Consider the following 12,085-nt stretch of genomic DNA (forward strand, 5'->3'; position numbering starts at 1 on the left):
AGTTTCCAATACCCACATGGCTGCTCACAATTACTGAGTATACAGGCTCCTCTGTAATGCAGTGTTTCTGCAGAGAATTAGAATTGTGCTTTCCATATTTTTATCCATATGCCCTTAGCCCAAGGAAGCAAGTGGAACACAGAGGAAGGACCATAAGGGTCTCAGTCTTATGAACCATTTGAGCTCCAGGTAAGGAGGAAATAAAAACCTGGAAGACCAGTGATGGAAACAAAATAGTTCAGGACTTTGGAATGTCTCCTGGACAGCCAAGTTGTAAGCATGGAATTTTACAAGGGTAACATGATTATGATGTGCTATGGAAAGAGTTCATAAATGACTACTGACTTGCTGAAGATGGTGCTTTTAAATTTATGCATCAATTGACACCCTAATTTTGTCATCTTTAGCTTTAAAAAATGTCAAGTTTTAACTGATGCTCATTAGCAAATGTCCTATTTACCTTATTTAATCTGAATAGATTTTCCTGATTTGGCAGAGGCATAGGAAAATTGGGTTTGTAGTCCAAACAGCTGCTTTAAAGAAGCCAGTTTCAACAGTTAAGATAGAATGGAGGAATCTTTCCATGGTCATAGAAGTTTGATATATGTTTAAAAAGAAAGAAAGAAAGAAAGAAAGAAAGAAAGAAAGAAAGAAAGGAAGGAAGAGTTCCAACATTTCTGTTTAGAAAGTACTGACGAGTAGAGACATGAGCCCTTGCACTAAAAATGGGAGACTTATGGCAATTTAGAGAAACTGATTTGCTTTCTGAAATTTGAAACAGGTGCACTCTGTCTTCTGAGAAGGGTAGCTTGTTATAAAAGGATAACCATGACACTGCCTAGGAACTCAGGGTTCTACTCTGATTGCTGCTGCCTTGTGTTTCCTAGTCCCTGTTGGTGAACCCACTCCTCCCAAGAGCTAAGCAAATCTTAGTTATTTGTTAGGACAGCTTGTTAGAACATGAGTAACGATTACAGTCTATTCCTAGCCTTTTCTTGAAGGGGAAGCCTAGCCAAAAACCTTGTTTTGTAAGGTGTGTCCCCCTTTGGCTAAAGGCGTGTCCCCCTTAGGCTGATATTGAGCGGCACGCCTGCTCTTTGTTTTCCTGCCCTCCTCGCTGGAACCTTGGATTTGTAAGTTCCCTTTCCTTTCCTTTATTAAAACTGAATTATATATATTAAAGCTAGTCTGGTGAATCATAACTGCTGATCAACCATGCACCTTCATTTGGCGTCCAACTCGGGCATTTGGGAGCCTTTAGCTCCAGTTCCTGCACTGCCTGGCAGGGATTCGGCCTTGGGCTCTTGATTGCTTCAGCTCAGTTTCCCAGACTAGTCAGTCCCAGCCCTGCTTGTACAGAGCAAAGGACATGTGCTGGTGACTCAGTCTGAGCTCGCTAATCCCTCAGGCAGCATCAGTCCCGGCTGAGTTCGGCCTGGGCCCTGACCTGCCAGAGACTAGCGGTTACTGCCTGCGTCCCAGCATTCGAGCTCCGCAGGTACTGCAGGTTTGGCCGAGCGGTTACTGCCCTCGCCACCTACTGGCAGGGAACGGTCATTACAGGTAAAATTTCTTTTGATTAAAAAAAATTTCTGACCATATCACCCTTGAAAGCTTCTGCAGCCTATTTAATTATACTATGGTAGAAATATTGCAGGATACATATGATATTCCCATAACTAGGATATTTATAGGGCTTGCAATTTTTCTTGTATTTGGTTTCTCCCTTACATGGTTTGAAAATAGAAAAATGATAAAGTCCTTACAGAATGAAACCAGGATTCTTAGGACAGAGGTTGAATGCTTAAGAAAGGGCACAACTGTTTTGAGTGACAACTTTAAGTTGGTCGAGGTATTTGCAAAAACAATTCAGACTGACACCAAGAAAGAGTTTGAAGTTCTCAAGGAAGGGAATAGGGCTTTGTCTGATATGACTCTGTCAAATGAGCAAAATTTAGAAAAACTACAGTCTGATATTAAGGAGAGATTGATTGCTATGGAGGAGAGAACAGCTGATTTGGATCGTAAACTTCAGTCCCTATCTGAAACATTATCAGAGAGAATTAAAACTGCTGAATGTGAAAATCGGACTTTGTCTAAAGGATATGACAGATTGGCTGACAGATTGTCAATACAAGAAGGCACAATTCATGCCATGAAAATTCTATCCAAGGATGAGATACTAACTCTACTGGACAAACTTCATATTTTGGAATCATCCATGAAGGCCTTGGAGCATAATTCTGGACAGGAGATCCAGGCCTTACATAAGGCAATAGTAAGCAGATTAGAAAAGACTGAGGAAATTATAGACTGTGATGAACAGGAGCAAATGGTAGAAAGGCGAAATTTAACTCCGTCAATGAGTAAAACTCTCCGGGATAATTTCCATAAAGTTCTACCTGCCTTTCCAATAATAACATCAGAAAAGGTGACTGGTTCCAAAAACCCTAGGGTCATCAAGGAATATACATGGGAACCCGTCCGTATGAATGATCTCAAAGAAATTAAACAAGCCATTATGAATTTTGGGCTACATTCGTCCTTTGTTAGAGAGATGCTCAAAACTTGGTCTATAAGCAATAAGGCAATGCCCCACGATTGGGTACAATTAGTATCAGCTGTTCTAGAGAGTGGGTCACAATTAAATTGGAAATGCATGTTCAGACAAGAGGCTAAACTTTTAGAACAGCAGGAAAGAGCAAAGGGAATTGAGATCTCCCTAGATCAAATTCTAAGTGAAGGACTTTTCTCCGATCCTCTAGAACAAGCTAATTATGATGAACACACCTTATCCATATGTACTACAGCAGCCTTAAAGGCTTGGGACAGGTTTCAAGACCCAGGACAGAGACTGGAGTCATATATCAGAGTTAAACAGGGTCAGAGAGAACCCTTTAGTGATTTTTTACAAAGGCTAACTAAAGCTGTACAAATAGGGATATCTGACCCAGAAGCAAGACGTATAATAATTGAATCTTTGGCTTGTGAGAATGCCAATGTGAAGTGTAAAAGGATCCTGGGGCCTTTAAAGATGAGATCAGCGCCCTTGGACGAATGGGTCTTGCATACAATGAATGTTGAATCATTTGACTATGGCACTGAAGCATGGGTAGAAGAAGCAATTTCTAATGCAAAAAGGAGGCATCAAGTTACCAAATGTTTTAATTGTGGCAAGATGGGACATATTAAAAGGAATTGCAGACAACGGATTTTCAGAAATAATAATAATAATAATAATAATAATAATAAAAAATAATGCCTCTTCTAAAAATAACAGACGTAGGAGGACTCAGCCTTCAGGTATATGTAGGAGATGTGGAAAAGGCAGACACTGGACAAATGAGTGCAGGTCAACAAGAGATAGACAAGGCAACCTGTTGCCACTGGGAAACGCAATGGGGGGCCTCTCGCAGGCCCCCATGGCAAATGTGGTCCAGTCATTTCCCGTTACTGCCGAGAACATGCCTTGTCAAGAAAATTAGAAAGCCCCATGCCTGCTGTTAAAAGCAAAAATGGCCTGAAAGATGAGTTACGTGTATTTTGGCAGACTTTTATAAATGAACAAAGACCAAAGTTAAGAGTGTGTGTAAATGGCGTTTTTATTACTGGCCTACTGGACACAGGTGCGGATGTAAGTATCATTACTCCAGAATCTTGGCATCCATATTGGCCTCTTCAGGATGTAAATGTTCAGTTCCTGGGAATTGGAACCCTATCTCAAGTAAGGCAGAGCATGAGATGGGTTGAATGCATAGGGACAGAAGGACAAATAGGAAAATTAAGGCCATATATAGCCAATATTGCAGTGAATTTATGGGGCTGTGACCTGTTGCAGCAATGGAATACCCAAATTAACATTCCTGCTGCTTCTAGAGCCTATATCACTGAGGAAAATATTAAAAGATATTATAGAAGGCAGAAACCGGCTGTTCGGGCTGTACAAGAACACAAAGCAATTGATGGCCCTTCAGAGATACGAACAGCACTGCCTCTAAAATGGTTGACTGAGAAACCAATATGGACAAAGCAATGGCCTTTAGCTGAGGAAAAGTTTCAGGCTTTAGAACAGCTGGTACAAGAGCAATTAGATGCTCGACATATAGAAGAATCTACCAGCCCTTGGAATTCTCCTGTATTTGTTGTTAAGAAAAAATCTGGTAAATGGAGAATGGTGACAGATCTCAGGGCTATCAATAAGGTTATTCAACCTATGGGCTCTCTGCAATCTGGAATTCCTCTGCCCTCTTTATTACCAAAAGGATGGCCTCTCATAGTTATTGATTTAAAGGATTGTTTCTTCACTATACCTTTACAAGAAAAAGACAGAGAAAAGTTTGCCTTCACAGTGCCTACTTATAATAACTCTCAACCTACAAGGAGATACCAGTGGACCATCCTTCCACAGGGCATGTTGAACTCTCCCACCCTGTGCCAATACTTTGTAAATCAACCATTGCAAATAATACCCAAGCAATTTCCCAAGTCTATAATTTATCATTACATGGATGATATTCTGTTATCTGATTCAAACATGGATACTTTAGAAAGACTGAAGAAGTAAAAATACTTTTACCTAAATGGGGATTGCAGATTGCTCCTGAAAAAATTCAGAGAGGAGATTCTGTTAATTATCTAGGTTATAAAATAGGTTTGCAAAAAATTAAAACACAAAAAACACAAATTAGGAGAGATCGGTTACGGACTCTCAATGACTTTCAAAGGTTGTTAGGAGACATTTCCAGCTTACGACCGGCTGTTGGGATAACACCTGATATGATAATTCATTTAAATAAAACCTTGGATGGTGAAAAAGACTTTAACAGTCCCAGAGAATTAACAGCTGAAGCAGAAAAGGAGCTGAGAATGATTGAGGAGAAATTACAAGAGACACATGTGGACAGGGTGAATCCAGAGCTCAGTTGTATTCTCATCATATTGCCTTCCAAAATTTCTCCTACAAGAATTTTAATGCAGAGAGATGATATTATCTTAGAATGGATCTTTTTACCACATAAACCAAGTAAGAAAATAAAAACTTATGTGGAAAAAGTCTCTGAATTAATTATAAAAGGCAAATTGAGACTTTGTCAACTAGCAGGCATAGATCCAGCAGAAATTATAGTGCCTTTCACTGCTGATGAACTAAAAAAGTTGTGGGAAGATAACGAACCATGGCAAAGAGCTTGTGCTAATTTTTTGGGAGGAATCAATAACAACTATCCGAAAAGCAAGATGCTTAACTTTATAAAGAGAACTTCTTGGATTCTTCCTCGAATCATCCGTGATGCTCCAATAACTGGAGCATGTACATTTTATACTGATGCTAATAAATCAGGGAAGGCAGGTTACAAATCAGAAGATTTGAGTAAGGTGGAACAAAGTTCTTTTTTTTTCTCCCAAAATGTTTATTTGTCACATTTAAAATACAAAATCAAATCCACAGATCCAGATATAGGAACACACAAAAATACATGTATCTACTGCTTAGGCCTCTGATAACCCATCTGTACTTCTAATTTATCCATCAATACTACATGAATGAAAAGTAACATCGCTTTAAAACAAGTTGGTTACCAGTAACACTGTCAAATGTTAAGATCATAGTACCACTTGAAAGAGTAAAACATTTTGTAGAAATATGAAAATTAGCAGTTTGTACAATTTCATGAAAACATTTCTAAAGGATTAACAGGCTTGTCCATCAGCCTTTAGACACAGTAATGCTAACACAACTGAATTACAAGGATAACTGCATTCTAAGAATTGGACTAGAGTATTAAAGGGGAAAACAACAACAACAACAACAAAAGCCACCACAAATCCAAATCCTGTTCTCTGGGTGAAAACAGTGGGTTGCCTGGGAACTTCTCTAGCTGCTAACTAGTCACTAAAGGAGATTCTGACTAACATTAGGTTATTCCACCAATATGCAGAGTATAGTTCTTCAGGGAAAGCAGACTTTTTTCACTGTCAGATACAGCACATACATCACTGAACGTGCAGCCCTCCTAACCCTAGGGACTGTGCTGCAACAGCAGCTTTATTCTAGGATGTTCCCTACCCTACCATAGACCAGAGACACAAACCTCAGCTGCCTCAGTCTCCCTGTTCAGGTACAGGAGAATGCCCGCTCCTATACCCTGGGGACACACACCCAGGTCATCATTAGTCAGGCATCTATTAATAGCTTCACAGTAGCAACACAAAATGCACTCAATGTCACATTTCCATAGGAAAGGTCATACATACATTATACACTTCAGTTTTGAAATGTGGAGTCAAAAGCTTTCAATTTTCAGCAACCAGTTAATTTAGTGATGGTCCCAAATCTTCCATTCCTGATTTAGCAGAGCAAAAGTCCTTCTTTGGCTGCCAAGCGCTGGCGGTGGACTTTGTCTTGTTGTAGCTCTTCGTGATTGGGGTGCCAGAGTTTCATGATGATCCTCTCGATGTTAAGGGCATACACAGTATGTGTAGGAATGACTTCCCTGTGTACCTGCAGATCTTCAAAAAGGTCGTACATGTTCACTGGAGGCAGGGATGCAGGTAGAGCGTCCCCAGAGCATGCCAGCAGGAATGCCGCCTGCTGTTCAGCATCGTCAGGGTGTGGCTGAGAAGCTGGATTCTGATTGGCACAGGGAGCAGAAAAGGCTGGAGGGCCTTCAACCAAGTTGTTGTAGGCCACCACACTATTCTTCAGGTATGGTTGTGGGGTCACGTTACTACCAAAGGCGTATTTAAAATGGCCATCTCGTACCCGGTAAGCTTTCCTTCTTGATACAACTGACGTCAGTATATCTTTGAGATGATTCTCCACAGCATAGACGACAGCAGAAACGGCTTCCTCAGTGACGTTGTCCAGCCCGTGCTCGTAGGCTGTCACAATCATCCTCCCTTCAAGCTGACCCCGCGTGGGGAGCATCATCGTGTGTGAACAGAGTTTCAGGTCATCATCATCCTGGGGATCCTTTGCCACAAACTGTTGAGCTCCAGAGAGGGGTTCTGAGGCTGGAATCTATGATCAAATTTTTGACGGACAGAAGAAAGCTTTTTCTTGCCCTTGGGTTTTCCAGGCTTGGCTGCAGAGCCCCCTGTCCAGGGCAAAGATCCAGCACCCTCTGGTGTAGAAACCAAAATCTGACAACGCGTGAGGATGGCCAAGAGGAAATCATTGTGAGAGTGGACATTGTCCTGTGTGAGAAGTCTGTGGGCTTCAAGGTCGAACTCTTCCTTGCTGATCTTCTGCTTGAACCACAGCTTCAAGTTGGCCCAGTATTGTTTCACGTTGTCCCCCAGCGCCTCGCTCAAGTTCTTCTTGGCCGCCTCCAGCTCGCTCACAAAGGTCGTCATTGCACCGCTAGTCTCAGGCCGACCGCAGACCTCGTGGCCCACAGCGACCGGCAACCGTAAGCTGGAACAAAGTTCTTATGATTCTGTCCAGAAGGCAGAATTATATGCCATTCTTTTTTTTTTCTTTTTTCTTTTTTTGGTTTTTCGAGACAGGGTTTCTCTGCAGCTTTTTTAGAGCCTGTCCTGGAACTAGCTCTTGTAGACCAGGCTGGCCTTGAACTCACAGAGATCCGCCTGCCTCTACCTCCCTAGTGCTGGGATTAAAGGCGTGCGCCACCACCGCCCGGCATTATATGCCATTCTTATGGTGGTAAGGGATTTTAAAGAACCTCTTAATATAGTTACTGATTCACAATATGCAGAAAGAGTTATCTTACATATTGAAACTGCTGAATTTATACCTGATGATATAGAACTAACCTCATTGTTTATCCAGGTACAAGACATGATCAGGAACAGGCTTTGCCCTATGTATATAACACACATCCGATCCCATACAGGTCTGCCAGGTCCTCTAGCACAAGGTAATGCAGAAATTGATCAATTGTTGATTGGTAGTGTGCTGCAGGCCTCTGAATTTCTTAAAAAACATCATGTCAATAGCAAAGGCTTGAAGAAAGAGTTTTCTATTACATGGCAACAAGCTAAGGAGATTGCAAAGAAATGCCCTACTTGCTCTTTTTATAACCAAACACCACTGCCTGCAGGGGCTAATCCAAAGGGCACTCAAAGGAATGAAATCTGGCAGATGGATGTGTTTCACTTTGCAGAATTTGGCAAATTAAAATATGTACACCACACCATTGACCACTTATTCAGGTTTTCAATGGGCAACTGCTTTAAGCTCAGAAAAAACTGATTCAGTAATCACTCATTTATTAGAAGTTATGGCCATCATGGGTATACCTACACAAATAAAAACAAATAATGGTCCAGCTTATGTCTCTAGGAAAATGAAACGGTTTTTTGCTTATTACAATATTAAGCATGTTACAGGTATACCCTACAATCCTACAAGTCAAGCAGTCATAGAAAGATCAAATAGAACTATAAAGGATATGTTAAACAAACAGAAAGGGGTGGAAAATACCCCTAGAAATAGGTTACATAGTGCTTTATTAACCTTGAATTTTCTCAACGCTAATGAGAATGGGACAACGGCTGCTGAAAGACATTGGATAATGGAAAAGTCTGCTGAATTAAATCAACCAGTTTATTTCAAGGATGTGCTGACCTCACAATGGAAGCCAGGAGATGTGCTACGTTGGGGAAGGGGTTTTGCTCTTGTCTCCACAGGAGAGGAAAAATTGTGGATACCGTCAAAATTAATAAAGGTTCAGTTTGAAGAAGAGAAGCCCCTTGGAAAAGAAAAATAATTCATTCACAAGGATGATGATCATACTGATGGTAAGAAAAGCATATAGGTTGGGGGCAGGGTTCTTTTCTTATCTCCACAGGAAACCACTCATCTTCAAAGAACTTAAGGGACCCTGGATATTTAAATACTGATGGATGGACACTAGTTACAACCTAATATGGATCAACACAGAACCCGAATAGGTTTAGTAAGTATAAAACATTTTTTACACACACACACACACACACACACACACACACACACACACACACACACACATATATACACATTACTGTGCTTTTATTTATATGTATATAGAGCTGGTTTTGGAGTTGGACTATGGCTCAGTCCCTCTTCAATTCCAAGCCTGTCTCAGGTCAGGAGCCATGAAATGGAACAGAATAATAATAGTAATAATAATAATAATGATGATGATGATGATGATGATGATTATGATGATGATGATACTTGATAAACTTTCTTTGCCTTTCCTCATATCTGTGTCTGTCTTTATTATACCTTCCATCGAATATATATGTCTGTATATGTCTTTGTAGATAGTTTACCTTTCCTGTAACAAACAACAAATTTTCCTTCAGTAATCTTTTAAGTTTCCAGGATGAAGATGGGGCCCCACAACATCAATTTCACCTGGTTACTATGATGTCATGTTTTTAATAGCGCTAAAATTAGACCTGTTTTTTTGGTACCAACTATACAAGACAGTTTCAAATGGTGTACAATTTTGACAACACTCTGGCCGGACCTCCTCAAAACACTCAGAGGCTAGTTACAATTTCCTCTGCCAAATGTTATTCTGGGAATTTTACCATCATTTGCTTTCACGGGACCCCCTGAGAAGAACGTTGCCCCCATGTCAGCTGGAAGCAATCTTAGAGGACGACGCCCCCTCTCCCAACAGAGTTTTCCCTCAGGTTTAGGGACATCATTTAGTAGTTGGTATAGGGTTGAGGGGATGGGGGAGGTATTATATGGACTCAGGGGTGTTTATGAAAAAAAGGGGGGATTACCTGGTTTGATGGGATGATTGGTATTTGTGAATTATTGTTTTTAGAAAATTGCATTGGTGTTGATTCTTGTATATTGAACATTGTATGTGAGTACGCTTCTACCTCTATTGTATGAGAGTATGCTTCTACCTCTGTTTAAAACAATTGTTATATTGAGATATTTATCATATTGCAATGTACATTTCTACCTCTGATATTATTTGTGTAATGACATTGTTTATGTTTGGGGAGATTGTCCTCATTTATTACACAGTTGTTTATTCTCTTATTCTCCAAGTTAGATAGGTATCGAGAATTATATATCAATAGTCATATATGTTTGTCATATTTATATTTAGGATATTCAGGTTTTTTAGATACATAGAAATTATATTTAGTATAGATAGTATAATCTTCGACCTCTTTGAAGAGCTGTAGAAAATGGCCTTTAATCTAACCTAGAGTTTTGTACTTACGAGACACAATGACTCCTGGCAACACCACAACACCACTCTACTCCCGAGGAAATGTTGAGCACCAAAGGCACTCCACTGGGAGCTTGTCTTCTTCTTGGCAGAACTGGCCTTTGGGCAAAGAAAAGCCCATACCTCAACTACTGACAAAGATACAGAATATCCATAAGTGGATAAAACAGGATTGTCTTATCTTGCCAAGACAGGGTAGGACAGTTCTACAAAAAGTTCCTCGCCTTTGAAAAATGTTATGTCAGTTGTGTTAGGCCTTAGCCAAAGTTGGTTAACATTGCAAAACGAAATTTTGGGTGACTGCCCAGGTAGTTAGTTGTCTCCATCATTTGTTGCACATTTTGGAAGTTTCTTGTTTGTACTTCCTGGTTGCTTAAGTAATATTACTTCCCTTCTCAGATCTTTGATGGGGTTGAAGATTAGATAATTGTAGTTACCCTCTACATTATTTAGACTCCTTGAAATAGAATGTTTAGTAAAACTTTTGTTATATGTTTCTTCTTAATATTATTTGTTGTTTGTAATTTTATATTTATTATTTGTTCCTACTGAATATAGTTGTATTTGGTTTGGTTCTGTCTTATTTAGGCAAAAGGGGGAGATGAAGGGGAAGCCTAGCCAAAAACCTTGTTTTGTAAGGCGTGTCCCCCTTTGGCTAAAGGCGTGTCCCCCTTAGGCTGATATTGACTCATAAAATCTTGCGGGCCTATGGCCCGCCTGCTCTTTGTTTTCCTGCACTCCTCGCTGGAACCTTGGATTTGTAAGTTCCCTTTCCTTTCCTTTCCTTTATTAAAACTGAATTATATATATTAAAGCTAGTCTTGTGAATCATAACTGCCGATCAACCACGCACCTTCATTTTTTTCTTCATAAGTCCTTGATGCTATGTAGAAACAAGGTCTCCTACACATCAAGAAGTGAATACTCCAGTACTCTTTTCAAAGGAAAAGCTATCTCTTAGTTCTACCCACATGTTAAATCTGCATACCTTTGTCCCTCATACCTGTGACGTGTTTATTGGACTCAGCATCCCATCTTAGCTCTAAGGTTGTACCCATGTTTTCCTTTTGGCTTCCTAGATATTAGAGAAATACATATTTACTTGAAATAAAGCCTAAAATTTGTTATGCAATGTTTTTTGTTCGTTTTTCAGACAGGGTTTCTCTGTGTAACAGTCCTGACTCTCCTGGAACTCACTTTGTAGACCAGGCTGGTCTCAGACTCACAGAGATCTGCCTTTCTGCCTCTTGCTGGTCTTAAAAGGATATGCCACCACCTCCAGGCTACAATGTCATTTTTGATGGGTTAATAAATATAGGAAGTTTTGATAATATGGTTTATAACCACCAACCCTATCAGAAATTATAATAGTTGGGGCTTCAGATGTGGCTAAGTGGTTCTCTGTGGGCCATGACCCCTTTGGGGGATATCAAACAACTCTTGCACAATGGTTGCATATCAGATATTTACATTGATTTATAACAGCAAAGTTATGAAGTGGCAATGAAATAACTTTATGATTGGAGGTCACCACAACATGAAATTAAGGTGTTGGGGCATTAGGAAGGTTGAGAACCTTTGTTTTGGCTGCTCTTTAGAGTACCTGGATCGGATCCCCAGCACCTATGTGCAGCATTCTAAGATGATTGGACGCCCTCTTCTGACCCTGAGGTTATTGCTTAAACACAGTGCAGATGTGCACAAAAAAAACCCCTTATGCCTAACAAATGAATCACCATAATCCATGATAGTGGGAGAAAGGAAGTAATTTTGTTGGGTGTGGTGGCTTATCCCTGTTCATCCTAGACTGACAGGATTGGGTTGAATTTGACACCAGTTCAAGGCTTGTCTGGGCTGTGGAATGAGAAACTGTCTCAAAA

General features: G+C 40.2%; 1 protein-coding gene across 1 annotated transcript; it reads right to left on the minus strand.

Annotated features, from left to right (window-relative positions):
• Positions 1 to 6,028: 6,028 nt before the first annotated feature.
• LOC119805767 (transcriptional adapter 1-like) lies at positions 6,029 to 7,353 on the minus strand. The gene is given in 2 exon segments (XM_038317601.1): positions 6,029 to 6,999; positions 7,002 to 7,353. Coding segments are annotated over 2 exon segments (1,005 nt in total). The 3' UTR covers positions 6,029 to 6,346.
• Positions 7,354 to 12,085: the final 4,732 nt, after the last annotated feature.

This window comes from Arvicola amphibius, unplaced genomic scaffold (genome assembly GCF_903992535.2).
Source record: "Arvicola amphibius unplaced genomic scaffold, mArvAmp1.2, whole genome shotgun sequence".
Classification (NCBI taxonomy): Eukaryota; Metazoa; Chordata; class Mammalia; order Rodentia; family Cricetidae; genus Arvicola; species Arvicola amphibius.